General features: G+C 41.7%; 1 protein-coding gene and 1 non-coding gene across 34 annotated transcripts; both read left to right on the top strand.

Annotated features, from left to right (window-relative positions):
* Nucleotides 1-5,202: 5,202 nt before the first annotated feature.
* PCBP2 (poly(rC) binding protein 2) lies at nt 5,203-26,766 on the top strand. 33 transcript variants are annotated; one of them, XM_032492975.1, is made up of 15 exons: nt 5,209-5,466; nt 7,801-7,943; nt 8,509-8,532; nt 8,622-8,654; nt 9,220-9,336; nt 11,216-11,347; nt 12,298-12,426; nt 13,445-13,531; nt 15,378-15,470; nt 16,551-16,592; nt 17,821-17,893; nt 18,402-18,440; nt 19,372-19,424; nt 20,376-20,545; nt 23,057-23,739. In XM_032492975.1, exons 2-15 carry the CDS (start codon nt 7,875-7,877, stop codon nt 23,406-23,408), a joined length of 1,413 nt encoding a protein of 470 aa, XP_032348866.1. In that variant the 5' UTR covers nt 5,209-5,466; nt 7,801-7,874; the 3' UTR covers nt 23,409-23,739. The 33 variants fall into 33 exon arrangements, with proteins under 33 accessions (XP_032348880.1, XP_032348872.1, XP_032348874.1 ...); XM_032492974.1 differs by having other exon boundaries at nt 5,211-5,466; nt 7,824-7,943; nt 19,369-19,424; XM_032492973.1 differs by having other exon boundaries at nt 5,212-5,466; nt 19,369-19,424.
* Nucleotides 9,714-9,820, top strand: LOC116667865. The gene has a single exon (XR_004324918.1). It is a non-coding gene; the product is annotated as a U6 spliceosomal RNA (small nuclear RNA).
* Nucleotides 26,767-27,347: the final 581 nt, after the last annotated feature.

A 27,347-nucleotide genomic window follows, 5' to 3' on the forward strand; every position in this document is an offset into this window, starting at 1 on the left:
CCTGTGCCATTATCTTGGTTGGGTTTAGCACATTCTACTACTTTTGCTGCCCTTTTACAGACCCTTTAAAGGGTATCATTTTTATGGTAAGGAACCAGAGTATCATCAGAAAGACACCATACTGCCTCTATTTCTTAAGTGGGAGGGTCCTTCAGAATTGCTTCAGGCTTAGTGGGATGATTCTTTATTGTCTTTCATTTGATGAATGGATATAGGTCTTTTGCATAAGTTTTTGTATCTGCTACAGAGGTTCTCAACCCTGGCTGCCCATCAGCATCAACTTTGCCTAAAAGACTCTTGATTAAGAGTCCTTAAGGATGGGATCCTACAAATCAGTATTTTTAACCAACTGTGTATGTGATTCTGATGCACAGATAGAATTGAGCGCCACTAATTTACTAAATGTCATGCATGGTACTACATGTCAGGTTCTCAAAGATTTTCTGAGTAGAGGAAAAAGACATCTAAGAGACCAAATTAATAAAGATAGATGCTATAACACGCTGGAGAAATACCTAGGAAGGGAAGGAGGAGTCACAGATGACATCACAGGAAAGTGGCATTTCAACTACCTCTTGAAGCTTGAGTGTGAGAAGTATGAGTAGAAAAAAGTGAAAGAATAGATTTACCAGGTGGATATGGAGGGGAGCTGGGAAAGGTGTGTGCTTAGGCACAATCTAAAGCTCTACTGCATATTTTGGAATCCCAGGAATCCCAGTGAGGCTAAATTAATTCCCTGGGAAAGTGTTTACTGAGGAAATACTGTGTTCTGAGTGCTGAAACTACAAAGATGAGTAAGACAGTCCTTGCCCTTCATGACCTGCAAGATCTAATGGAGCAGATGGACATGTGAATATGTGACTAGGTTATTATAATCTAGTAAAAAGGGCCACAATAGAGATGATCAAGCAGTGAGGGGAGGAAAGGGAAGAGTGACAGTGCCACTGGGAAATGAGCGAGGTCTTGGCTGGGCCTCAGAATGAGTAGGAATTTCCCAGTTGAATAATCTCAGCAACGCCGAGCATCATGTGCCAGGCACCAAGTCCTTTACGTTTATAACTTGTGTAGTAATCTTCACCGCAATGCTGAGATAGGCACCACGTTCCCATTTTGTAGATGAAGAAAATTTCAGGCAGGATTCGAACTCAAGCAGTGTGGCTCCTGCATCTGTGCTCTTAACCCAGTTGATTCCAGGCAGAAGAGGCAGTTCTGTGGAGGCACAGAGTTGGAAAAAGGCGTAGGATGGAAGTTCAGGAATTTCTGGGCGTGAGTTGCATGCAGGAGCCTGAGAGCAGGCAATGCTGAAGTGGGAGAGTTGGGTCTAGAGGAAGGAGAGAACTTGAGAGATGTTTCTGAGATGGGCCCCCAGCCGATAGAGATTGAGTGTGGGGCTGGAAGGACACGGAAGCAGTGTTTTTAGTTGGCTGGATTGCATCTGTGACTTGTCCCTGGGGATAGTTCTATGAAATAAACACTTAAAATAAATATATTTTAGAGCTAGCTTCTAATCTTATTAGGAAATTGAAAACCAGGGCCTGTTTTCCAGTGTCCTGGATTTGGGGGCCATTTTGATGTTTTTTTTTCCCCCCAATGACACTCTGTTTTCATTTACTCATCGGCTCTTCCTTTTTGAGGAGGAGAAGGAAGATGTGGGCACAGGGGAATTGTAAGGTGAAGAGAAACAGATGTTGACAAACAAACCAGAAATAAGGAGAGACAATGAGAAGGGTCTTCAGGGGGAAAACACAAAGAATCAAAGAAATGATAGAGAAAATTAACCAACCCCCTTCTTCCGCAATTTTAACCAAGGAGGGCCCATTTCCCCTTCCTGGTTTTTCTAAGCCACACGCAGAGCACCTTCTTGTTTTGTTGTTGTTCTTTCGAAAAAGTCTATTCACTTTGAAAGCTAAAAGTAATACATGTATTTGGGGGAAAACTAACATTTTTAATAGGAAGTTCAGTGAAAGGTAAGGTTCTCCTCTCTCAGATTTCTAGCTTCCTCCTCAAAGGCAACCATGACTACCAAATTCTTTTGGAAAATTCCAAAGCTATTCTTTACATTGTTAAATCCCCCTTCTATTTCTACCTCACATTGTTCCTTCCTTTATATCAAATAGGAGCATAGTACAGGGCCTCTTTTGGACCTCACATTTTCTCCTTTAATTATCTACCTTGGAGTTGATTCCATGTGTGTGTGTGTGTGTGTGTTTATGGATAACAGTGTTTTAACAGCATTCAGTTTATTCAACCAATCTTTTGTTGCTGGAATTTTAGAATGTTTCCAATCTTGCTGTACACTTTGGGGAACATTTTGGTGCATGTATCTTTGCCCGAGGTTGAAAAATTGGCTATATCTGGCTATGGACTTTTTTTTTTGAGGGACCAATTTCTGTGTAAAATATCAGACATTTTTAAAAAAGGCTCAGATTTCAAGCTGGAAACTCTAGCAATAGTGGGCCCACATTTCTGAAGACAGAAGTTCTGGCCCCTGACTAGTGGTCATTTCTTATAGATGGAGCCTGTACTTTCCAGTCTTCGTCCTTTCAAACCCCCATTGCCTTTCTTTAGGCCAGTTACATGACTTGGCTGGCCCCTGAGAACACTGGGTTAGTGCACCCTGTTTTGTGCATCAGTGTAAGACTCTAAAAATGGTGGTTCTCAAATGTTTTTATCTTATGTCTTCACCACCCTATGTCCATGAGAGGATCTGGGATTCTGCATTGTTTTCTTACTAGACACTAAGTACAGTAAGATTTCCAGCCAATTAATTAAAAATGGGATAGGATAGGAAACCCATTAGATCTAAAATACAAATTGACACTTTAGCTTTGGGGACCTCAACTCATGAGATGAGTCTTCAGTTTGCTGTCTTTTTGGAATCATTTCCCTACATCAGGTTGTTTTGTGGCCGTAGTCAGGTTCACTCACTTGACTGGTTTGATTCCCCTTCTGAGAAGAATTTATTGATTCATAAAATTATCAAGTATTGCTATTGGGTACGTCTCTTTCAAAGCTGGCTGCAACTGTTGGCCAGCTCCAATAGAAGCCATGTTGTTGTTAGTAGAGGATGTTATTTTATTAACTTTTAATTTGAGCTTTGTTTTGCCCCCCATATTGAGGTGATTTCATGGATAACCACTCACTTCCACCACAGCTCTCAGAGCCCCTGGGTATAAATGACCCAACCACGAAATCTTGAGGTTAATCTGTCCTTCAGCCCAGGCCTCACAGTAAGCCTGCTCCTTGGTTTGGTTTTTTTCCGGGTAGCCTAATGTTTTCCTACTTCTTTTCCTCTCTTTCAGTATTTGTTCTGCCTCTTGCCTTTGCCAAATGATTGACTTATTTTTATTTCTATGTCATGTTCCTAATGCCCGCCTCATCATTTAGGGGTGGGAGGAAAGGCAGTGGAGTCCCCAAGCCTTATTTTCCACTTCAGAAAGCCATCTCTCCACTGAATTGGGGTTGCCCAATAAAACTTAACTAATATTAAGGCCAGAACTGACAACCCAAGAACTTGAAGAAGGTTCAGTAATAACCCTGTATCAGCCGTCTCTTTTGGTATCCTTCTTATTTTGTTTTGCTCCCTTCCAGGACTCTTCTTTATTTTTTAAACAAAAGTTTTAATGTGGAAATTTACAAATATATTCAGGAGTAGAGAAAGCAGTTTAATGAATTCCTATATTTCCATAATCTAGCTTCAGTAATGATCAACATTTTGCTAATCTTGTTCCATTCCATATCATATTTTTTCCAATTTTTATTCCAAAAAATTATTTTTTTAACTTTTTAAGAACAGTACAATGATCATCCATAAACCTAACACCTACACTCAGCACTTAACATTTTACCAAATTTGCTTTATTGATATACCTATGTGAACCATTTGAAAGTCTGTTCTATACATCATGACCCTTCACCCTTAAATATTTCATCATGTACTTCTTAAAACAGCATTTCTCCTACATAACCACAATTCCATTATCACACTTAAAATTAACAATACTTCCTAATATTAGTTAATATTCAGTTCATGTATGAGTTTCCTCAGCTTTCCCCAAAATGCTTATATAGCTATTTTTTTTAAAACCAAGATCCAAACAAGATCCAGATATTACATTTGATTGTTATTGTCTTTTAAATTTCTCCTTTTTCAGCCCCCTCGTTCTCTTCTATTACATTTTCTTTTTGAAGAGAACACGCTAGTTGTCTTGTAGAATGTCTCAGATTCTGAATTTGCTGATTATCTCCTTGATGTGTTTAACTTTTTCCTTCGTCCCTTGTAAATTTCCTGTAAATTGCAAATCAGTTCTGAAAGGCCTGATTAGATCAAGATCACACACTTGACAAGAATACTTAATAGGTGATGCTGTGTACTTATTGCATCTCATCAAGGACTACGTCAAAGTTGTACCATTAGTGATGCAAAGTTTGATCACGTGGGCGACTACCAGATCTTTCATTTATTTATTTATTTTTCAAGGAGATTTGCAAATAATCTATGTGGTGATATTTGGCACCAGGTTAATATCCTGTTCCCAAACTTTTGTTTTGATGATTGATGATGACACTTGCTTGAATCATTTCATTTTGGGCTGGTGAATGAATGGCAATTTTCTAACTCTTTCATTCCTCTACATTCATTATACGGAACGCAAAAAAAAAGTTTTCCTTTATCGACTGCCGATGAACTACAGTTCTACAGAAAGGGTAGATGCTTAATTCTTTCCTTTTAATGGCCAATTTTCAGAGTAAGGAGTTGATGTAAAAGTTACCTCCAATGTGGCAAATTAGTTTTTTTCTCTTTTTGAGTATCACTATAGACTACTGGGTTTTTCCTATCTCTTGTCATTCTCTCCTCACACATCCTATTTTCCCCTTGTCTCCTTTATCCATGGCGACTGCCAACTCTCCGCACTTACGCCTGGACTTTTCAACCAGCCCGCTAGGGGCCACTAGTTTCGTCTCGGCCTCCACGCTGCCGCTCTATCATAGACTTCGCCATCTGCTATCAGCTGTTGTCTCGCTGGTGCCAACGCTGTCCAGGGAGCCGCTCTAGGCTGTTGGGAGGCCGTCCGCATTGCGTGGGGAAGGTTTGGACGACGCAGTCGCCTCGCCGGCCCCCGGGGCGGTTAGCGCTTCCGGGGTCGGAGGGTGCGCGGGGTTGAAAGCGGGCCGCTCCGCCCCGTCCCCCTCCCAGACCAGCAGAGGCAGCAGCCGGAGCAGCCGCAGCCTGCGCCCTCTCCCGCCCGCCCGCCCTCCGCCCGCCCGCCCGCCCTCCGCCGCCCTCCACCCGCCCCGGGGTCTCTTTCCCCCTTCCTCCTCCTCCTCCACCCCCCCCTTTCCTCCTCCGCCCGCCCGCGGGGCCCCCCTCGCCTTCCCGCCCGCCCCTATTGTTCCGCCCCCGGCCTCCCGCCCTTCCCCTTCCCGCCCGCTCCCCTTTTCCCCTCAGTCGCCTCGCGCCTGCAGGTAAGCTTCAAAATTCTTCCTCCGCCTCCGGCTATAGCTTTATTTCTACTCTTGCCATCTTTCTTAGCGGGCTCCGGTCCTCGTCACGAGCCCCGGCCTCGCGTAGTCCCGCGTGAGCGCCTACCCTCTCACTCTGCTTGGCCGGCCATTCACGCGAGGCCCTGGCTCCGGCGAGGCCTAGTAGGCCTCGCGCAAGGCCTCCCCCCTCCCCCCGCCTTTTCCCGGTGGCGGCTGCGCAGGAGTCAAGGAGGGCGCGCGCGCGGTAGGGGGGGGCGGCGGTGGATTTGTTGGTTGAGGGGGGTGGGGGGAGGCGATGGCCGCTTGCTGGCCGGGCGGGTGAGCGCGGCTCCCCGCGGGGGTCAGGCGCTGGCGCAGCCACACGAGGAGGCGCTACTAGTCCGGCCCCTCCCCCTGGATCGCAGCGCCCCCCCCTGACCAAACCGTTTATTTTTTTCCCTCTTTTCCAGTGGAGGGGTGGGGGGGTGCATTTTTTAAGTGGAAAATGCTTGGGTGACCAAGGGGAGGGGGGCTGCTGAGTTAAAGAAAGGGTAGACGGGCTCCCAGTTACCGAGTTATTCGGGACGTTCTCTCGGGGTAACGAATTTTGAAATTACAAAACGCCTGCCGATACAGACCCAGAGCGAGCTATTTATAGGAGAAGGGGTAATGGACTGACTGCAGGATTAACAGCTGGATTCCTGGGATTGGGTACTCTTAACTGACCTAGTCTGGAGAGAAATACGACAGGGATTTCTCGGATGATTTGCAGTTGGAATTGCACCTTTGTGCCTTACCTCAAGAAATGGCTTCAAATAAGTTTTCAATTTTCTTGCCCTTTCGAACTTGCTTCATTGTGGTATTTGTAAAGTGCTTCCTATTACGTGTGAGTCGGGGTAAGGAATTAAACTGCCAAATTTTTACCATGTCTTAGTGAAAAAAAAAGTCATCCTTAACAGACTGAACTCTGTCTCTCCCATCCTTCCCCACCCCCAGCATTTGTTTTTCCATGAGTGAAAAGTGTTGAATTCTGGGATTTTGCCATCAATTAATTATATTCTGAAAATGGGGGAATGTGGTGCTTTGGGGATACACATCCCATCTTTTAAATAATCACACACTTGAAGCAGCCCTGGGGCAGCTTGCTGTATACAGAATGGTCTGGCAGGCACTTAAACACTTTAAATATTTAGAATATGGGCTTTGTTTCAGAGCAAAGTTAAAACGGTGGCTGGTTTTGTGAAGGGAAAACTGGCTGTAGGAGAGAGAACATTGATGTTGAGTTTTGAAGGGATGGATACTAAAAATGTCACTGGAGACATTTCACAACTTGGGGGAGGTTGTTTTTAAAACTAACATCTCTAGGTTCCAAGGAGATTTTGTAGGCTAAGGTATATACAAAAATGTTCTTTTTACATGTAATAAATTATTCTAAAGCAGAAATGTTAGGAACAGTTGTTTTAGAGGCTAGGTGGGGAAAGGGCTTAAGTAGGAAAGGCTCCTACTGCTGTTGCTTAAAACAGCTACCCAATTAATTTTTAGCAATATGTTTTATTTTGATTGTTTTATTTGGAAGAAAATTTAAGATTTAATAGACTCGAATAAAGAGTGACTGGGATCAGGTTAATACGCAGAAGAAAGGAAAATTGTCAAATTTTGAGTGACTATCATTTGGGTTGAGAGAAGAGGACTCAAGCTGCAGTTAATGTATTGGGTCATTTCCCAAAGGGGAATATGGAACCCCAGCCTGCATAAAAGGCTTTTCAGATGATGCCTCTTTCAGTGAGGTTGTCGATTTAAATCTTTTAAAAATTATTTGTTGACATCTATTGACACTCAAAATTTCAATGTGAGAGACATCTTAATTTCTCTACCTAGAAATTGTGCCGGTAAGAAAATTTACATGTGTCTAGCTTTTAACCTCAGCTGCTACCCAACAGGGAAGCAGGTCACTGCCCTTACTGTAGTTGGTTGGTTTAAGGTTTGGCTTCATGATTTCCAGGTGTTTCTACATCCTTTTGAAGTTGATTCTGTTGAAGGAAAACTGGTGCATGTTCAGCAGTTCCCTTAGAACCATTGCCAATTGAAAGAATCTTTCTCATTTTGAGAGTCAGCGGAAACCCTACCATTAATGAGCAGACTGGAAAGTCGCCTTCCATCCTTTGTAACAGAACCTGAGCTGTTAATGCACTTGTGCTGGGTATATACAAGCCTGCCAACTGATAGGCTGTCATTTAAGGAGGAGAATCAGAAAACATTCATAATGGTTAAAATAACTTTGGGAGATATTTCTTCTATTGTTTTCATATTGTGATTTTGGTCGTCTTTGCATTTCAGTTTTTGGCTTTTACCCCCACCAGTGACCAAAGACTTGACCACTCAAAGTCCAGCTCCCAAGAACACTGCTCGACATGGACACCGGTGTGATTGAAGGTGGATTAAATGTCACTCTCACCATCCGGCTACTTATGCATGGAAAGGTATGCACCAGTTTGGGAAATTGGGTCATAGTAACTGCTAGGGGAGGGGCCAGGAAGAGAGGGCATGCATCTTGGAGCTCATCAGATTAGCACTGTGGGGCGCCTGGCTTTAGCACTCTTCTCTAGCAGAGTAGATGAGAGCGTGGTAGAAAAATGGACAGACTTGACTAGGAAGCTCCAATGAGCAGGAAAGGCTTAACCAGAGGCTAGAGCCAAAGACCGTCTCATGCCTGGATGAAAAGATTTTTCTCATGGATGTTGCTAAAGCTTGTAATAGGTAGATTTTCCCTGTCCAAACAATTTTGGGTAACTTTAAGATGTAATACATTTGGTATTTTAAAACATGATTTATATTAAACACATAGATAGCATTTAATGACTCCATTATTTTCAGAATTCTTCTTTAGCTTCTCTCATATTTTGAGCAAAGAAAAGAATAAGCCTGTCCATTCCCCTTCCCTATAAATCTTAGCTTTTTCATTGCTTTGAACTATTGAAAATTACTTTTTGTGATAATTAACACTTCAGGTTTCCTCTTACTTGACACTAGTTTTCTCCATTGCAGGAAGTTGGCAGTATCATCGGAAAGGTAAGAGGTTTACTTCAACCCTAATTACTAAATAGTTAGTCTGGGTTGAAATAGCAGTTGGAGCTCACTCTTGATTTTTCCTCTTACAGAAAGGAGAATCAGTTAAGAAGATGCGCGAGGAGGTGAGTTGTTGAGGGTGGGAGGTGGTTAGGGACTGTTGACTTGGGAAATTCAAACCCTTTAAAACAGAAGTAAAAGTTCTGTTTAATGAGAGAGGGGGTATAGTATAGTTCAGTGGTTAAAGTGCGTGCCTCGCAAGCACAAGGTCCTGGGTTCAATCCCCAGTACCTCTATTAAAATAGATAAATAAATACAACCTAATCCCCCCCCCAAAAGTGTACAGTGCTATATGTCAACTATATCTCAATGAAACTGAAATGAAAAAGAATTTTTTTAAAGCTGGGGGAGGATCTTAATAGAAGAAACTGGTATTTTTCTGGCTTAGTTATTTGTAATGACAAATAGTATGCTGGGAAAGTAGCTCTAGTAAGTCTTCAAGACTTTAAAGCAGCTTCTGTTTGTTGAGTACAAACATGGAGCAGTATTTGAAATGATGCCAACATTGCCTTGTGTCAGGATCATGTTTGTAGGTAGCTCCCTGCCCATCTTTCTTAGGAGGAGTTATGTATTACGTGTTTATATATCTTTTTGTCTATTTAACCTCTTCTGGCTGTGTTTTCTATCCAGAGTGGTGCACGTATCAACATCTCAGAAGGGAATTGTCCTGAGAGAATTATCACTTTGGCTGGACCCACTAATGCCATCTTCAAAGCCTTTGCTATGATCATTGACAAACTGGAAGAGGTTTGTTGTTTCCCCTTCCCTCATTCTTTATTTTTAAGTGGTTCTAGATAACTTAGTGATTCTCTGAGGGCTTTTAAAAATCAAGGACAGACTAGTTGATAAGAATCTGTAAATGGATCCTTTGCTCCCATTCATCATCCCCCAAATTGGACCATTTGTAGAACAAATATAGTTGGCCCTTGAACAACATGAGTGAACTGCGTGGGTCCAATTATACTTGGATTTTTTTCTGATAAATATATGCTACAGTACTACAGGGTCAGAGGTCAGTTGAATCCACGGGTGTGGAGCTATAGATAAGTTACACTTGGGTTTTTAGCTGAGCAGAGAGTGTTGGCACCCCTAACCCCCATGTTCACGGGTCAACTGTATTTTGAATGCTTTCTTTGGCAGCACATACGCTAAAACTGGAACAATACAGGGTAGAATAGCATGGCCCCTGTGCAAGGATGACACACAAATTTGTGAAGCATTCCATATTTTCCCAGTAAGAAATCATGGGGAGGTAATACACAGCATGAGGAGTACAGTCAGTGATACTGTAATAACTTTGTATGGGGGAGGGCATAGCTCAGTGGTAGAGTGCCTGGTTAGCATGCACGAGGTTCTGGATTTAATCCCCAATACCTCATTAAAATAAATAAACCTAATACTGCCCTCACCAGAAAAACTTTTTATGTTGATAAGCAATTACTAGATTTACTGTGATGATCATTTTGTAATGTGTTTAAACGTCAAATCACCATTGTGTGCCTGAAATAAAGTATTGTACGTTGACTATACTTCCTTTAGCAACAAAAATCTTGAATAGTTTTAATAGTTACATATTTTTAATCAGTCTGATACTGTTAGAGCTATACTTGGAAGGGAATGTGTTTTATCAGTTATCAGAAGCAGAATATCAATATCAGAAATTTTTTGGAAGAAACGGTTTTCTTCCAAAATGGATGCTGCGCAACCACTGCCCCAGGTCCAGTCAGCCTCCTCCCACTTCTGCAGTGATGCTGTTAACTGTGCAATTGACACCAAAGGCAGAGATCTTCTGGGCTGCTGCTTGATGCCTAATGGTGCCTGAAATCTTACCCTTGCCAAGATCAGAAATGTTATCTATTGACCTGCAAGACCTTGCTGATCCAGTTTGTAGCTTAAACATTCAGAAAATCTTTTCATACGCTTACAAATAAGAAACACATTGTTGACTTAAGGGCTTATGTTTCAGGAGTTGTACCCACTACAGAGTTCTACTATGTAGGCTGAGAAGTGATGTTTAAACCGCTTAATCTTCAGAAGGTTAAATTGAACTAGTTTCTAAAGCCATGAATTTTTGGATGCAGTATATTGTTACGGAAAAGGCTATGGGCTTTGGAGCCAATAGTCAGTTTCAAATCTGCAGCTTTTTAGATGTGATTGGGGCAGGTGTTCAGCCTCAGTTTCATTATTTGTACAACGGTAATGTTAACAAGGAATTAAAACAAGAATGAATAGAAGTACACTAATTAATCATTAAAAAGTGGTTGTTTGAATTTGGGTTGCATTGTTTCATCTTCCTCTTAATATTTTAATTTTGACTTCAATATTTTACTTTGCCCAGTCAACTCTTTAATCCCCCCCCCCCCCCGAATTGCTTTCTCCCTACCAAGAATAATGCTCCCAGGGTGAAGGAAAATATATTTAGGGCTAAATCTGAGGTAGTTTTTAGTCCTTTGTAGCTTTTCAGAAATAGTTGGTTTGGAGAAGGGGTCAATATTTGAACCGTTGTCTTTGGCATATTGTGACACAATATATGTTCCTTTATAAAGGTAAGTGGTTCTTTTATGACAGTATGGGTTCCCAAGGATCTGTCTAAACTTCTTTATTTTTCCTGTGTTTCTTTTTGTAGGACATCAGCAGCTCTATGACCAATAGCACAGCTGCCAGTAGACCCCCAGTCACCCTGAGGCTGGTGGTCCCTGCTAGTCAGTGTGGCTCTCTCATTGGGAAAGGTGGTTGCAAGATCAAGGAAATACGAGAGGTTGGTAACTTTTGTGCTGTTTTTTTTTTTTTTGAAGTGTAAATTATTCTAAATGTGGTTTTCTCTTCTCTTTATATGTCTAGGAAAAGTTAGCATGTGTTGACATAAAGATTTTTATTAAAGTAGCAGTCCTAGAAGATTGTATTTTGATAATTGTATATATTTTTTCTGTTACAACAACAATAAATCAGACTGTGGAAAAGTTAACCAGAATTTTCAGCTATTGCATATGACTTGCTGGCAACTTTTCCATGAAGCTACATAAATCTTTTTCATGTCTAAAGAGATAATTTGCTATGTAATAATAGCAAATATTTTTCTTGGCCTAATTCCTAAACAGCAGGGGAAAATGGGAAGATACATTGGGATGTAGTTGTAAATTCTCCCTTTTAAATTGTGAAAGTTTATTATGAAAGTTTTCAGTTATATTTAGGGATTACTGAATTGGATGTTGGAATGAAATTTGAATGGCTCCTAAAGAAAAGCTAATTTGGTTTGAGTATTTGGGAGCCTGTTTTACATGCCATGTGAATAGGGATTTTGGTTTTGTTCACTGATAAATTCCAGGTACCTGGAATGGTTTCAGGCAGGTAGAATGGGCTTAATATAAATATTTGTTGAATAAGAGTGAAAGGTGGGTGATACTTGTGGGTATTTGGTTTGATGGCCCACAAAGCTGTCATTTGCTGAGAGAAACTGTCTAGAAGGACCTTTTTCTTGAGCAGGTTAAATTTAGCCCATTATTCAGGCTTATTCTCAGCTTTCAGAGGCTAATTTATTTATAACTGTGATTAAACAGTCCTATCTGGACTAAGGGAAGAATGAGAAGGGAGGATAAAAATGGTAAGATAGGGAGATGGTCACTGAGCTTTAGATTCTAAAGTTTCTGCTGGGAGATACTGGAGAGTATGAGCTATTCTCTGATTTTTGAATTTCTTTTTACCCCAAAGAGTACAGGGGCTCAGGTCCAGGTGGCAGGGGATATGCTCCCCAACTCAACTGAGCGGGCCATCACTATTGCTGGCATTCCGCAATCCATCATTGAGTGTGTGAAACAGATCTGCGTGGTCATGTTGGAGGTAAGCCCTCAGGCTCATGCTGAGAATGGGGGGAGGGTGATTTAGGGAGGCAGACTGATCTATATTTAGTAAGACTAGAATTAGGTGAGGCTGTTAGAAGCCTCCGGTGGGGGTGGGGAAGAAGTTCCCTGAGTTCATATTTTCCTTCCCCCAGCTTTGACTTTTCTTACAGTCCATGCAAAAGTAGAAACGGGGAAGCAGTGGTGATCATTTGGTTTACAGCAATTCTAGCAGCGTTGGTAGGGGAAGGTTCATTTCTTGGACTGACTAGACAAAGGATTTATCTGGGTTCCTGAGAAACTAAGTTAAGTTGCCTTTCAAATTACAATAGTTTGGCTACATGCAACTTTGATATATTCTTTAAATTAGTTTCTGTGCTTTGAGGCCAAATTATATTCAAAATGGTAGATAAATAGAAAAAAAAATGTATCCATAATGATGATCCTGAATGACTTACAAGGTCTTGGTAGATGCTATTCAACTAAAATAAGAATAGCAAAATTATAATTAAACCTTTTTAGAATTGTCATACGGAGTTGATCCCATATTGGTGAGAAAGGAAAGTAGAATTTTCAAGTAGAATTCAGAAAAATGTTGATTGAGCCTTTGAACTATTTGGATAGTTTTGTGTTATCCTAGATAACAACATTTGGGTATTTTATCTCCTATTTTGGCTTTATTTCCTGTTCATGCCAAAATGTAAGATCTTAATTACCAACTAAAATGTACATATGTACACATAGAGGTTTTTCACATTCACTAGATTTATTTGAACACATGGAAGTAATTCCTACGTTACTACAGGGGAGAATTCGTATGAGCTGTCTTGTCCGCAGACCATCTTACTGCTTTGAAGGCAAATAACTGCAGATGACTTGAGATTAGATCTAGCCAGAGACAATGTTGGTAGGTGAGAGGATGGAAATAATAGTTGTTAATTTAACTGACCTGTGTGAGCTTAAGCCACACAGCTGAAGCAGCTTTGAAACCTTATCTCTTTTTGTTTTTTTCCCCTCTGACTCTCTCCCAGTCCCCCCCGAAGGGCGTGACCATCCCGTACCGGCCCAAGCCGTCCAGTTCTCCGGTCATCTTTGCAGGTGGTCAGGTAAGAAAATTTTTATTGGTGGGCTAGGGTGAACAAGAATTATATTTGAAATGTCGACTTTGCTAGCAGCACACCAAGCCACTCTGCATGCTTGCTGAAACCTGTACTCTGGCCATAGTTTGACTTGCTTTTAGTTTTATTTATTTTTTTTGTACTGGAGAAAGCTATGAATGCCACCTTATTTAATTTTTAGCAGGCAATGGAAGTTTTGTAGACACTCGGAAGAGGTAATTTATTTAGTAATTTAAGATGGGTTGGGTTAGAAGAAAGGGTTAAATTGCCTTGGTGTCACTACTTCTTTCCCTACTTCACCCCATCCATGCTTTTTTATGTGTGGGGTGTTCTTTAGAGGTCTGAATAAAGGTAGCAAAGAGTTGGACCTCTGAAGGAGATTCTTGGATGGTGGTCTCAAATTGGGGGATCCTGAAATTGAGTGTCCTACAAACTTCCCCTTCCCCCCACCTCACCTCCCCTACTCCTTCCCCTTCACTCCCAAACTCCAGTGTGTTGTCCCTGGGCTCTTAACCTCATAAACACTGGTATGAACCCACATGGCATAACTGAAATCAGGTGGGGTAAGGGTTCAGTGTCTTAATAGAAGGGGGAGAGCATGTTGGGCTGTGGTGCTGTGACCTTTGGTGTTAGAATAACACCAAAGCACCCCCTTGGCCTCTCTCCTCCTTCACTCACCTAAATTCTGGATCCTTGGCACATGGTGTATTCTGAAGTTAGATTTTTAGGACAAGGGCACTGATTAGCACTATGGTAGTTTTATGCTTTTTGGTTAGTATATGAGGAGTAGGTAGGTTAGTTTTTAAAATACTGGGATTCGGGTTGAAATAGTGACCTTCATTTTGGTAGCTTTCTAAGCTTAAGAGTAATGCTCACAGTGCCTTTTCATGGGGCTGACCTGTTAACAAGCACAGTTATTCAATTAGTTCCATCTTGTATTTGAACTGGGGAAGCACTTAAGTTCATCTCATTTACATTCTACTGAGTAGTCAAAACTGAACAAGTTTTGGGGGACTTAGTTTGTCGTGCAGTTCTGGAAGCTTTCACAAGAAGTTAATCATATCACAGTGTTAAACCTTGAGACAGTTTAGTACCTTGCTTTTAACACTAGCCTTGTACAGACGGGCTTGGTGAATGGGCTCCCAGTCAGTCTGGATAGTCAGGCAGGGTAAGCAGAGGCCCAGAGTCAGTGTAGCAAGGAGGTTTAGCTTTAAGTTTTCCCTTCTCCCCTGGAACTACAGGTTCCTACTCTCCTGTCAAACCCATTTGGGATTTATATAGAGTCCCATGCTGCAGAGCAGCAGTCCTCTCTTATTTACAATTCTTCCTTCATTTCCCTTTCCTTCCCTCCCCTTCCCACCTCCCCCTTCTTACCTCTTTGCTTTCCTTCCCTCCTCCCCTTTATTCAGTTGACCACCCTGTAAAAGTTTGCAGCTTCTTCCATGAGTGGCCCTGTCATGGATTATTTTCCCACGGGCCTTTTTAAATGGACCAGTTCATGCAGTGTCCACAGATGGACCTGTGTCTTTTGCTCCTTTGTGACAAAGTGGGCTCTGTAGGGGTTTGATTGAATCCCACACTGACCAGGAGCTGGCATCAGCTCTGTTGCCTTACCCCTTCATTCTTACTGAAAATGGCCCAGTTGTGCAGTGTGAATCTGCCACTAGGTAACTTTTTTTAAAATTCACTGATTGCAGCTCGTTTCAAATTGTGTTGTGAGCTCCTTTTTAAAGGAAAATTAAAAATTAAACAACTTTTTTTGTGTGAATTTCATGCTGGTGACAAGGTGCCGGATTGACAGCCCTGGAGACTGAAATCCTCTATTTATCCACAGGACAGGTACAGCACAGGCAGCGACAGTGCGAGCTTTCCCCACACCACCCCGTCCATGTGCCTCAACCCTGACCTGGAGGGACCACCTCTAGAGGTGAGAGGGGATGTTCAGTCTCCAAGGCTCACTCAATCCTTCCGCCTCAGCCGAGACTGCCAACACACGGGGGGCCAGTGGCGCTGGTGATTTTTGTGCTGTGGACACCACCTGTCCACGGGGACCTGGACTGACCCCCCCACCTCATTTCACACAGGCCGCGTAGCCCACCAGATGGTAACACCAACTCTTTTTTTCTTTTTTTTTTCTTTTTTTGTTCAACCCTCTTCCCTGTTTCCTACTCCTCCTACCCCATTTTCACCTTCCCACCCCCCACCTGGGTGCACTTTTGGGGGTACTGGACACTGATGTGAGAAGCTTCACATCCTGTTAACCAGTTGCTCCTTCCTTCCCCTCCCTTCCAGCTCTTCCTTGCCCCCCACCCCCCACCCCATTGCCCTGAAGACCCAGCTCCCTTTTTGGGAGGTTATGGTGTTGGGGGGAGGAGGGCGTAGTGGGAGCTGCAAGTGCCTTTTATGGAGGGGAGGTGGGAGAAGGCAGGACTTAAAACACTTTTGTATGTGTATTCCTGTGGTCAGCTCCCTAGTGCTAGGGACCCAGCTAGCTTCTAGTGCACTTAAGATCTATAGGCAGATATAGAGAAAAATAAGATAGGGAAAGGGAAGTGTTCAAAACATGCCATGTAGGTTTGTGCAGATATAAATCATTCATGTCACCATGATTGGTAGAAGGGCTTGGGGGTGGTTGAGGGAAGAGACTGTTTTCCTCCTAGGCTGTCTTGGACACAGGGAGGAGGAAGGGGGCTTTGTCAATCGAGGCATTGTTTAATCCCACTTCCCACATTGTCATTAAGAAACAGATGTGTCATTTTGTCTTTGATTGCAGGGAACATGGCTCCCTTTATAGGCATCCCGGAATAAGCCATCATATTTAGGGTTTAAAAGAAGGCCAACTCGGGTCTGACTGTATTTGAGATACCATCTACTGCCTCAATCCCTGGCCTCCCCATTCTCTAGTTCAACTCTGGCTTCCTGGCTAGTTGAAATCTGTCTTTTTTCCCCCCACTGGGTGGCTGTCCGTGATTGGTTTTTAATAGGAACTGTTTTCCTCCTTTTGTAGGCCTATACCATTCAAGGACAGTATGCCATTCCACAGCCAGATGTAAGTTTTGTTTTCACTTCTTGTTTTGAAAAGCTCCCTTTCCCATTCAAAATTGTCTCCTTTCTCCACATAGGCAGAAGTGAGTTGGGTTTTAAACATTTACAGTATTGTTTTCCTCACAAGGAGAACCTGTATTTTGAACCTTAAGTAATCTTTAATCAGAACATAGTAACACCTTGTTTTTGACATTTAATCCCTGGAAATTATAATTTGGCAGGTTATTAGATTCTCATTTTTCCCATGTTCCAGATTACTCTAAAAGAGAAATGTCCCACATTACTGTCATGTGTTATCCCAGGGCATGGCTTAAATTGACAGTGGACTGTGCGTCTCTGCATGGAGTCCTTTCCATGGTAGGGGGTGGTGGGAGGTTGGGTTTGTCCTTGTGCACTCCTCAGTCTGAGGTGACAACTTAAAAAGCATCTGGAGGGGTGGGAAGGGTGCTTATTTATGTAGGAAGGGGTAGTAAACTGAACATTTGGGGATTCAACTCAGTAAAACCTTCCTTGTCACTAAAAACTCGAACTTAAATGTGCCAGTATTTAGACTTCAAGGGCATTTCTTTCTGCACTTTTCCTCTATCCTTACTAACCCTTTCAGGTGCTGAGCTTTAGATTTGGGAAGTTGAGTTTGGCTCTTGGTTAGTGGTAGGCCCCAGGAGGGGAAGGAGACTTAAAGAGGGGTGGTTTTACAATAGCCAGGGCAGTTTATATAGATGAAGAAAAAAGCTGTAGAAATCACGGGGGGAGTGCTAAGCCCAGTTTGGTTTCGTCTTAATCTCTCTCCTCCTTGCAGTCTCTCCTCATCTCCTTTCCTCCTCCCGATACTGACAGAACCCTGCATGGTGTGTTTTCCTTAAGCACCACTGCACAGTTTGTTTACCTAGCCTGTCTGTGCTTGTCCCTGGGGCAACTGTTGCAATGGCTGCAAACACCTTCATTAAATAGCCCACGAGGGGTTGGTTGTCAGGCGGGTGCTGCTGCTTTTCTTTCCACACACCCCAAATGCATTCATTCTCTTTGTACTGATACCCTATTTCTAACCCTTACCTTCATGTTCTGCCTGTCCCGAGGATTGTGATCCAAGCCCCATCCCTTGCCCTTTGTTGTAGTTTGAGTAGTAGCCAAGTTTGGGGATCAGGAGCTCTGCATTTTCAAATTTGAATGTGCTTGAGCCCTGGCTCTGTTTCGTTTCTAATGCCAACCTCTCTCCTGTTTCCTCCCTGCAGTTGACCAAGCTGCACCAGTTGGCAATGCAACAGTCTCATTTTCCCATGACGCATGGCAACACCGGATTCAGTGGTATGGACACCTCAGTGTTTATTTCTGTAAGGTGTAGTACAAGACAGAGGCCAGCCCCAAGGTCTCAGTTTGACATCTTTTTAAAGCAAACTTCAGTACCCAGCATCCTGCTGGTTTAAACTTGCCTGTTTGCTATGGCTAAACCGAAGGAGGTAATGTGTTTGTTAACTTGGTTTTCGTTTGGGGAGAGTTATTCTAAAAGAAAAAAGGCCCTGGAAGATTTGGGGTGAGGTCGGGGGATGCTTGTCAGGCAAAGGGTAGGCTGATACTTCTTGCAACCCATCCTCACTGCTGCCCCTTTGATCTGATTGGCACCCCCTTTCTCTCCACCAGTTATTCACAGACGTGGGTAGAAACAATCCATTTGTGCCAAATTGTGTAGTGTTTTTTGGTTTTGGTTTTGTTTTGTTTTGTTTTTTGGGCTTTTTTTTTTTTCTGTATAAGGAATAACTTGTCCGATAGGGTTAGGATGAGACCACCAAACTCATTTTCACTTGTATCTTAACAGGCATTGAATCCAGCTCTCCAGAGGTGAAAGGCTATTGGGGTAATGATTAAAAAAAAAATCTGTAGTATTCTACTGTTATATTAATAAACTGGTGGGAGTCTTGTTTCACTGCCCATGACATACCAGCAAAACATGCACATGGCAGAAAGGAGCCGAGAGCACAAAGGGGGTGGGGCCTGGTGCCCCTGAGGGTCCCTTGATGGATCTGGCCTACCTCCTTCTAAAAATGTTGAGTTTGAGCAGCCACAGCTGAGAGAAGGACTAGACTTGAGACTTAGCCAGCTGGCCTGGTTTAGTCCAGGTGTCATATAGATGGATATGGGTGTTTGCTGATAGGATTTTTTTCTTTTTGTTTGGAAAACAATAAAAGCCAGAACAAATTGAGCGAAAGACAGAATAAATCTGGAGAAATTAACTTCCCTCACCTTACTGCCATTTCATTCTCTCTGACCTTGAAATGTAGGTTAGGGTAGGGGTGGGGGGGTGTTAATCTGATATAGGTATATTTAAAGCAACTCTGCATGTGTGCCAAAAGTCCATGGTACCCAGTAACAGGCATGATATTGGCGCTGGTGATAGCATCAGGTGAGAGAAAATTGGAACACATCGTCAGGAAATTCAAGCAGAAAAGGGGAGGAGTGCAGAAGGACTTGGTTAGATTTTGGTCCTGAAGATTGAGGATACCACATTCCCTTGCTCCTTGCTTCCATCCCCTTAAACCCTAATAGGCTGGGCTTTGCAGGAAATGGCATGAAATCAGCTCTTCTGTGTGTACAGAGGAACCTTTACAGCACTATTTCTACACCCCTCTCCCCCTCTTTCCTCCTTGGAGGCTTCAGAGTTAGTGATGAATCCCAACAGCCAATGCTGGGTTTCCAGTTCGTTTTCCTTCTGTTAGGTTAATGTGCAAATCAGTGGGGTTTTATATGCTGTGCATTGAACTTTTTTGCTCTCTTCTGTCTTTTAGCAGGTTTGGATGCATCTGCTCAGACTACTTCTCATGAACTCACCATTCCAAACGATGTAAGTATAGTTAATTGGGTTGCATGGGGTGAAAATAAGAGAATTGGTTTTAAAAAATAGAAGTTTTTTCAGCAGCATCATGCCACTTCTAATGCCTAGGAGGGAAAAAAAATAGGGTTTTTAGGCATCAAGTTTAATTTTTAAAACAGTATAAAATCCTGAATAAAAACTGATGTAAGAGATTGATAAAACTTTTGTAAGATAGATATCTTGACCCAGAAAGAACCTTTGTGTCTCAAATAGAAATTCCCATTTCCCTTTGCTTTTTATAGAATCTGAAGTCTTACCTCTAATGCATTTGTCCTTGGATGTTCTATCTGTGCTATTCAACATGATAGTCACTAACGACATTTTTTGTGGCTATTTGAATTGAGAATAATAAAATAACTTAATTTCTCAATCTCACTGGCCACACTTCATGTGTTATTATAATAATTATGTTATTAATGTGTATTGGACAGTACAAATGTTTCTCAATGTTTTACTTTTTTCCCCAAGGCAAAACCGTTAGAAATTAGCCAGAATTCTTGTCAGTATAGTAAAGTAGTAATAGTGGCAGGAAGAATTTAGGCATCTTTGTTGACAAAAATGAAAGATACTTTTACCTTTATCCCAGCCATAGGGATAAATTAGACTTATCTTTGCTCTACTTCACTTTGTCTTTGGAGTTAGTACTCTGAGGAAATGAGCTTGATGCTCCGAGGAGTCCGTCAGCTCAGTTGGCTCTGACTTGTATTGATCAAGCAGAAGAATAGAGCAAGAGTCGATACCATCTGTAACTTAAATTTTTAATTTTAGAGTATTTCAGTAGAGTATGTAGGATACCTATAGTAGTTTCCATTGCCATGTTTATGGACCCAAGCTATAGAAGGCTGAGGGGTGGGATAGAATTCTTGGATTTAGCCATTGAGGCTCTTAATTTGGTATGCCTTGTTGTTTTTCTCCCTTAAGTTGATTGGCTGCATAATCGGGCGTCAAGGCGCCAAAATCAATGAGATCCGTCAGATGTCTGGGGCGCAGATCAAAATTGCGAACCCAGTGGAAGGATCTACTGATAGGCAGGTTACCATCACTGGATCTGCTGCCAGCATCAGCCTGGCTCAATATCTAATCAATGTCAGGTAAGAGTTCCCTACCTTTTGTGTTATTGATTTGTTGGGGAAAGTTACACTGTAATGTTAAGTGTGGGATTATTTATTTGTGGGGTGGGAGTTGGGAAGGGTAGAGATGGCAGGAGAAAAAGTGTAGCCCTACTTTTCATCCTTCCTTAGTGTAGCAGAAAAAGTAACCAAATTGTAATGTTTGCATGGGCTGGGGGAAGGGGAATGAATTGTTTGCATTTGACTTTTTATTGGTTTTAGGAGTGGAAAGGATGGAGCATGTCTTCCATCCACTGTCTAATATAAACTGTTATTTCACTGATTGGGTTTATTTAGGCTCCAGAACACCCTTAATTGAAATAAGGATAATGAAGTTATGTGACACCAGACAGTTTCTTGGAGGCAGTCATTACCATTTACTCCAAAAACATCCATTTTTCTCAAATTGCAAATGTGTTCCATTGTTCAGAGCTTGTGGGAAAGGGGAGGCACAGGTATTGGAAATACCTAGTGTTTTCTTTCTTTTTTCCCCATCTCATCTCATCTCGTGATGACTTCTTGAGGTTTTCTCTTATGCAAACCTAGCTACTGTTAGTACACATGATTGTAGCAGGACTATTCACAGTCCAGTGGCCATCCTACAAGGCATTTATATTTCTTGCTTTCTTAGCACACATGCTTAAGTCATGTTCTTAATTGCTTACTAACATTTTAAAGCAGTGTTAGTGACCCATTTCCCAAGGGGCTTACTATCCTTATGTAGACTTTGGCCTAGTTGTCATTTATCTCTGTCACACAAGTATTTGGTCTCTGTTGTTTGGTCTAAAAGTTTTATATGCAAGGGAAAGGATTTTTGTATGTATGAGGTCTATTTTTTGGCATGCTTACACTGACCATGTATTTATTCCATGGTCTTTTATCCCTTGGTTAAGAAATGATCAATTTTCCATGGTGATTCTGACTTTGCCTTAAGTCTTTGCATGTCTTGAGGTGTTTTCTTCTCTTTATGTGGAAAAGACTTTATTTAGATCTGCTTTCTTCTTCAGCTACCAAGCACATCATTTCTTAATGTTCAGAGTGAAGTGGTAGTTACTAACTTAGCATGGAGGCTGGTTGCAAAGATTTGTTCCCTTGTTTCTAATTGGAGTGGGGGGTTGTTAAGTAGTTAAGTAAGGTATTGGAAGCTGGAAACCAAGCTGTTTTCTTCTGCTTGGGTAGACTTGCCCTGAATATTGTCAGTGTTTCCATGTAACTTGCTTTCCTGACCCCTGTACCAGGACAGTGACTAAGTTGTAAGGGAGCGGAACTTGGTCCACCTTCGTTTCCTGATTTAGTCACTCTTCAGGATCATCCTTTTTAATGAAACTGTCCAAGCTATGGATTTGGGTCAAAAGTTTTTAAAGTTTCATTTAATACCAGGCAAGGACTAAGCATGCACACGGCTTAGTCTTTACTTTCTCATCTTGGCCCCATTGAACAAAAAAGCAAACTGGTTTTATTATGAATACTAAGCAAGAGAGATTTCTCTGTTTACAGTAATGGATTCTAGGCATTTCTGCTGATTCTGGCAATCCAAGTCCTTTTTTATGGATTGCAACTGTCCCTGGATTTAGGTAAACAGGATGGAGTCTTAGGAGGAGCCAAATAAAAAAGAGGAGCCTCCCTGCCTTTGAAGAGTTCTTGTGTGATAGGTTGTCCAGACTTCAGCAAATACCTTTAGTTACTTAGTCTCGTGGCTTAGATACATGGAAGCATTTGGGAGCTACAGGTTGTTACTGTTACTTAGAGCTTATTTTAGAAGTGGTATTTTTACTTTATTAAACTGAGATTTTCTGTAGTCCTTGAAGTTTCTTCTGGCTTTGTGGGGTCTATTTGAGAAGTATGGTCTTAAAAAAAAAGCCCTTTTCTCCCCTCCCTCTCACCAGAAATGAGGCTTTTCTAGTTCTTATCTGTGGTTCTGCTCTAAGCATTATTCTTTGAAAATGCTACATTCTTTGAAGTTTGAAATTAGTGACCTAGTTTGGTCTCTTGTCCCTTTCCATCCTAATATGTTGGTTAGTTTGCTGTGGAGATGGAAGTAAATTTTAATATTACAGGAAAAGCAATTTAAAAAATTCTGTAGATTAGCATCCGAAAGCTTCACAAGTAGTTGGTGGGTAAAACATTTGTTCCTTGTATGGAGATTGATGAGTACTCTTTCATTTTCTGCTTAAAATCATTCTGCCTTCTGGGTTGGATCAGTGTATCAGATATGTGGAAGTGTGTGATTTCTTTTCTCAGTCTGTCAGCTTTTTCTTCATCATAGCAGTTTTAAAAAGCATTGTGGAATGGAACTTGGCAAAATACACATTTTTTTTAGAGGGTGGGACACAGAATAAAAACAGCTTGTCAGAAGTTGGTATTAGGTCTTCCTAATTAGCAACAAGAGGCACTTACTGATAACTGAAGCGGTTTTTGTCCTGTACTTTTCCCTTTTGTGGTCTTCCCTTCCACCCACCCTTTTTTTTTTGTTCCTTTTTTCCTCTGTTACAGTTTAGAAAACGCTAAACCCTCCTCCCAGGCAGCCTCCGTCACGATCCCTGATCACCTCAGCATCAACCTCTCTCAACCCTCCACCCCTTCTTCTTCTTCTTCCTCCTCCACCACCACCCCCTCGCTCGCCACAGCGGGGACCTCCGACGCACCCTCCAGCCTCCCCAACCCTCTTCCGACCGCCCCTTGTGTCTCCAGTCTGCTTGGCATGAAACCCATCCCTCTCCTGGCTCTAAATGTTGTGTCTGCTGCTAAGGGTACCGGGGCTTCAGCTACCACCACCACCACCTCTGCCGTGCCATGTGTAACTAACAAACTGAAAAGCGAGAAACAGAGATTCTCCCCCTACTGATTGCATATTTGGGGCACCCCTTCAAATATTTCTTGGTTTATTTTGTTTTCCTTTGTTAATATTGGTGAGAACCAAACAATTGTGAGCTTGTGACCGTTTCCATTTTACTATTTTGGGGAATAACAGGGTGGGGGCAGGGGCAGTGGTAACCTGTGTTTAGGTTTAGGCCGTTTCAGCTGAGTGCCTGTTTCAGAGTCTGACTTGTTGAATTCTTTATCTAGAGCCTCAGTTCTTGCTCTTCTTTCTCATGTTACTTTTTGTAGCTTTATTCTGCCTTGCTATATAACAATGTGTTAGGCTCTATGTTAATGAATAAAAGTTTCTCCGTTAACTTTTTTTTTTTTTTTTAATTATTTCATGGTTAAGTTCCCAGCTGACCTTCTTGGCCAGATTTGTGTTTCTAGCTGTAATAAAGTTGCCACAGTGAGAACCTTAGTTGACTGTATGCTGTGAAGGAAAGAAATTATTTCTTTACCCAGAATGGGGAGGCAAATTGGGGAAAGTCTAATAAAGTTTGCCAGCTTCTGTCTGCATTCCTCTGAACTAGTATTACCCCTCTTCCTGCGACATTGGGTAAATCTTGAACAACCAACCTGTGACATTGCCCAGAATTTGACAGGATTCTGTCCAATCATCCTAAACCAACCCTGATTACTCAGCTCGGTTCCTTTACTCTTGCTGCTGTTCCTTGCCTTCAGTCTCCCCACCAACCGTGTCATAAGTGGAGGGTTAAAGACCTAGATTTGGAATGAACCTAAGATCAGCTGTTAAGTCACTGATCCACTTATTTATCATATTTAAAAAGCAGAGGCCCTGGGAGAATTTTAATTTGTAGATCACATGAGTGACTAGTTAGAACAGACAACTTGTGCTTTACTTTTACTCAAGTGTACTTAATCTCCCTGAAGCTTCATTCTTAACCTAAGATCATAGCTCTCTCTACGTAAGAGTAAGAATGCTCTAGGTATAGTGACAGAAGGCCTCTGATAGTCTCTATTCAGCCTGAATGCTTACTACCAGGGTAATGAATGTATAACGTCCTTCCCAGGGTTTAGAGAATCAGTGTGAAGATTTTTTTTTTTGTACTGATAACTTTATCCCACATCCCCTTTGGATTACATTGTTTTTTTAAAAAAAAAACAAACCCAGCTAATTACTCATGAGTGCTTTCAGTACAGTAACTCATAGTATTGTGGCCCCTCAGTCCCAGACAGTGAATAGTGTTACGTGTCCCAAGGCTGCGGGAAGGACTAGAGGGGCAGAGTTCATTGTCCACATAGGGCTTCTCTTGTTAGTTGGTAGTTGCTCCTTTACCATCTGGTCCAGCTCTTAGTAAGTTCTTTCTATATCTTGGTGATAACCATCTCCCCCAGAAACCTAGTTTTTATTTTATCTAGTTCTTGGTTTTAGAAGGTCTCTTCACCTAATGAGTACTCCCTGAAGGAGTGCAGGGAGGAAAATCAGTTATTTTAAGGGGCTGACTACCATCACCATCTCCAAAGGTATTTGGTGTTCAGTGTTTTAAAAGCTTACAGCTCCCCCATGTGGTCCTTCTAGCATCCTTAATGTAATATTTCTGGTTGAGTTTTTCCTTCTCCTTGCCCCTCTCCCTTCCCCCAATTCCTGCTCAGGCTGTGTATAAATTCCTGACTATTCTTTGCAAGTTCTTTTTGGTGCCAGAGTGCCACCACTTTCTTGCATGAATATAATTTTAGGAGGCCCTAGATCTAAACTATTTTCGGCAGCTCCTTTCTTGAACTTTTACAGTTTTCACTAAAATCAAGGCCTCTTTTTGTTGCCCTAGATCATGCCATTTTGAGGTTGGCAAGAATCTACCCCCTTTAAGAATTGTTTATTCCCCTTTATGCTGAGATTGAAACACCATTTCTGACTTAAACTAAATTCAGTTTGTAGTTGAAGGACCCATCTATTTCCTGGTCCCTGCCCCCACCCACCCTCTTTGGCCACCTTTTGGCTTTGCATTATTCTGGAAGAGATACAAATGGGGAAGTACCATTCATGCTCTCTTGACACAAATGGCAGTAGATTTAAAATATTTATGAAATTTATGAACTGAAACTTGAGTCTTAACACATTTAGTTCTATTCAAAATGGGAGCCAAGTCTTGCTGGCTCCCTAATAGTGAATCAGGCTGAACGCCGAACATCGTAATACGTTTCCTTCTGAGCTCAAAATTGGATTCTGGGGCCTCTGTTTGAAATGAAAGGCATTGTAGCCGGATATATTTGGATGGAGAATTTGACTTAAGAAGACCACAAATTTGGGAGCATCTAGAGTGAGCTAGAAAGTTGTTAAAAACAAATTATTTTGACTTCTACTTATTTAAGTCTTGAACACTAGGCCCAAAAACTATAGGTTGAGGCTAATTCTTGACCCATATTTGTTATACTTATTGCTGCTTGTTTAATGTGCATTAGTGTTCAAAACTAATCTCTTAATAGTGGTAGTCTTCACATTGATAGAAAAACCCAGGACTGATCGGTAGTAGCTTGGGAGGAACTAAAACAAGCTCAGCTGTTAAAAGAAAAAAAATTATGTTTCTGTGTATTGTGACCATCTAGGATGCTTTAGTGTGACTCATATTTTCAGACAGTGCTTAACATCTCCCACAAAGATTCTAAAGAACATAGTTTGAGGAATACCCACAATTAATAACCAAGGTCCTCGATTTCCTTTGTTTCTGAAGTAATCTGCCTCAGAAGGCTTGGATCGTAGGAGGTTACGGGACCATGGTACTGGTTAAACCAGGAAGTCTAAAGTGTCGCCCTTAACACTGAAACACTGATGATGTACTCTTTCACATTTTGTGAACCCGGCAAGTTTTGGAGGTGAGGTATTGCTGGGGACTCAGAAAACTAACTTTGAGTTTTTTTTGTGTGTGTTACAGGCTTTCCTCGGAGACGGGTGGCATGGGGAGCAGCTAGAACAATGCAGATTCATCCATAATCCCTTTCTGCTGTTCACCACCACCCATGATCCATCTGTGTAGTTTCTGAACAGTCAGCTATTCCAGGTTTTAAATAGTTTGTAAATTTTCAGTTTCTACACACTTTATCATCCACTCGTGATTTTTTAATTAAAGCGTTTTAATTCCTTTCTCTGTTCAGCTGTTAATGCTGAGATCCATATTTAGTTTTATAAGCTTCTCCCTGTTTTTTTTTTTTTTTTTGGCTCATGAATTTTTTTGTTTGTCATGGAAATGTAAGAGTGGAATATTAATACATTTCAGTTTAGTTCTGTAATGTCAGGAATTTTTCAAAAAAATTAAAAGATGGACTGGAGCTTTTTTTCTTTGTGAATAGAAACTGGATGCCACAGTGATTCATGTGGGTTTTTATTCCTGTTGTCTTGCTGTTATTTTTGCACCTTTTATCTCTCAAAAGACAAGGACCCTGCTTGGGTTTTGAACATAAGCCTTTATTCCAGTGGAGGGGAAGATGTTTTCTTCTGTTTTCCCACTCCCACCTTTTTCTGTAGCTGCTGATCCAGCATTGCAAAGCTATAGCAATCTGGCTGTTCTCTCGGGCCAAAAGGTTGGGGGTTAAATTTTCCTAGGACTCTCTGCAAAGAATAAGCATGTTCTTCCACTAGTGGGTGGAGAGGATGCACATACATACACATGGGAGCAGTTGGATGTGTGTTGCACTGGGATTCAGGTTGTTGAGAATGTCTGTCCTCTTGTCCAAACTTAAAACTTCAATCTCTTGTTTTTTAATAACTGTTTATTTGTACTCCCCTCTCCATAATAGGAATGGGTGTTTTAAGATCTGTCCTTCTACTAAAAATCCTTTAAGAAAGGTTGGAGCTGTAAGTGATGTTCATTTAGTTAGAAAAGCATAAATGGAGGAAGTAACTCCGAGTCCTCAGATGAGTTAGGATCCTTGGGCTCCAGACACTAACCATGTGAGCTACCCCATT

Source organism: Camelus ferus, chromosome 12 (genome assembly GCF_009834535.1).
Source record: "Camelus ferus isolate YT-003-E chromosome 12, BCGSAC_Cfer_1.0, whole genome shotgun sequence".
Classification (NCBI taxonomy): Eukaryota; Metazoa; Chordata; class Mammalia; order Artiodactyla; family Camelidae; genus Camelus; species Camelus ferus.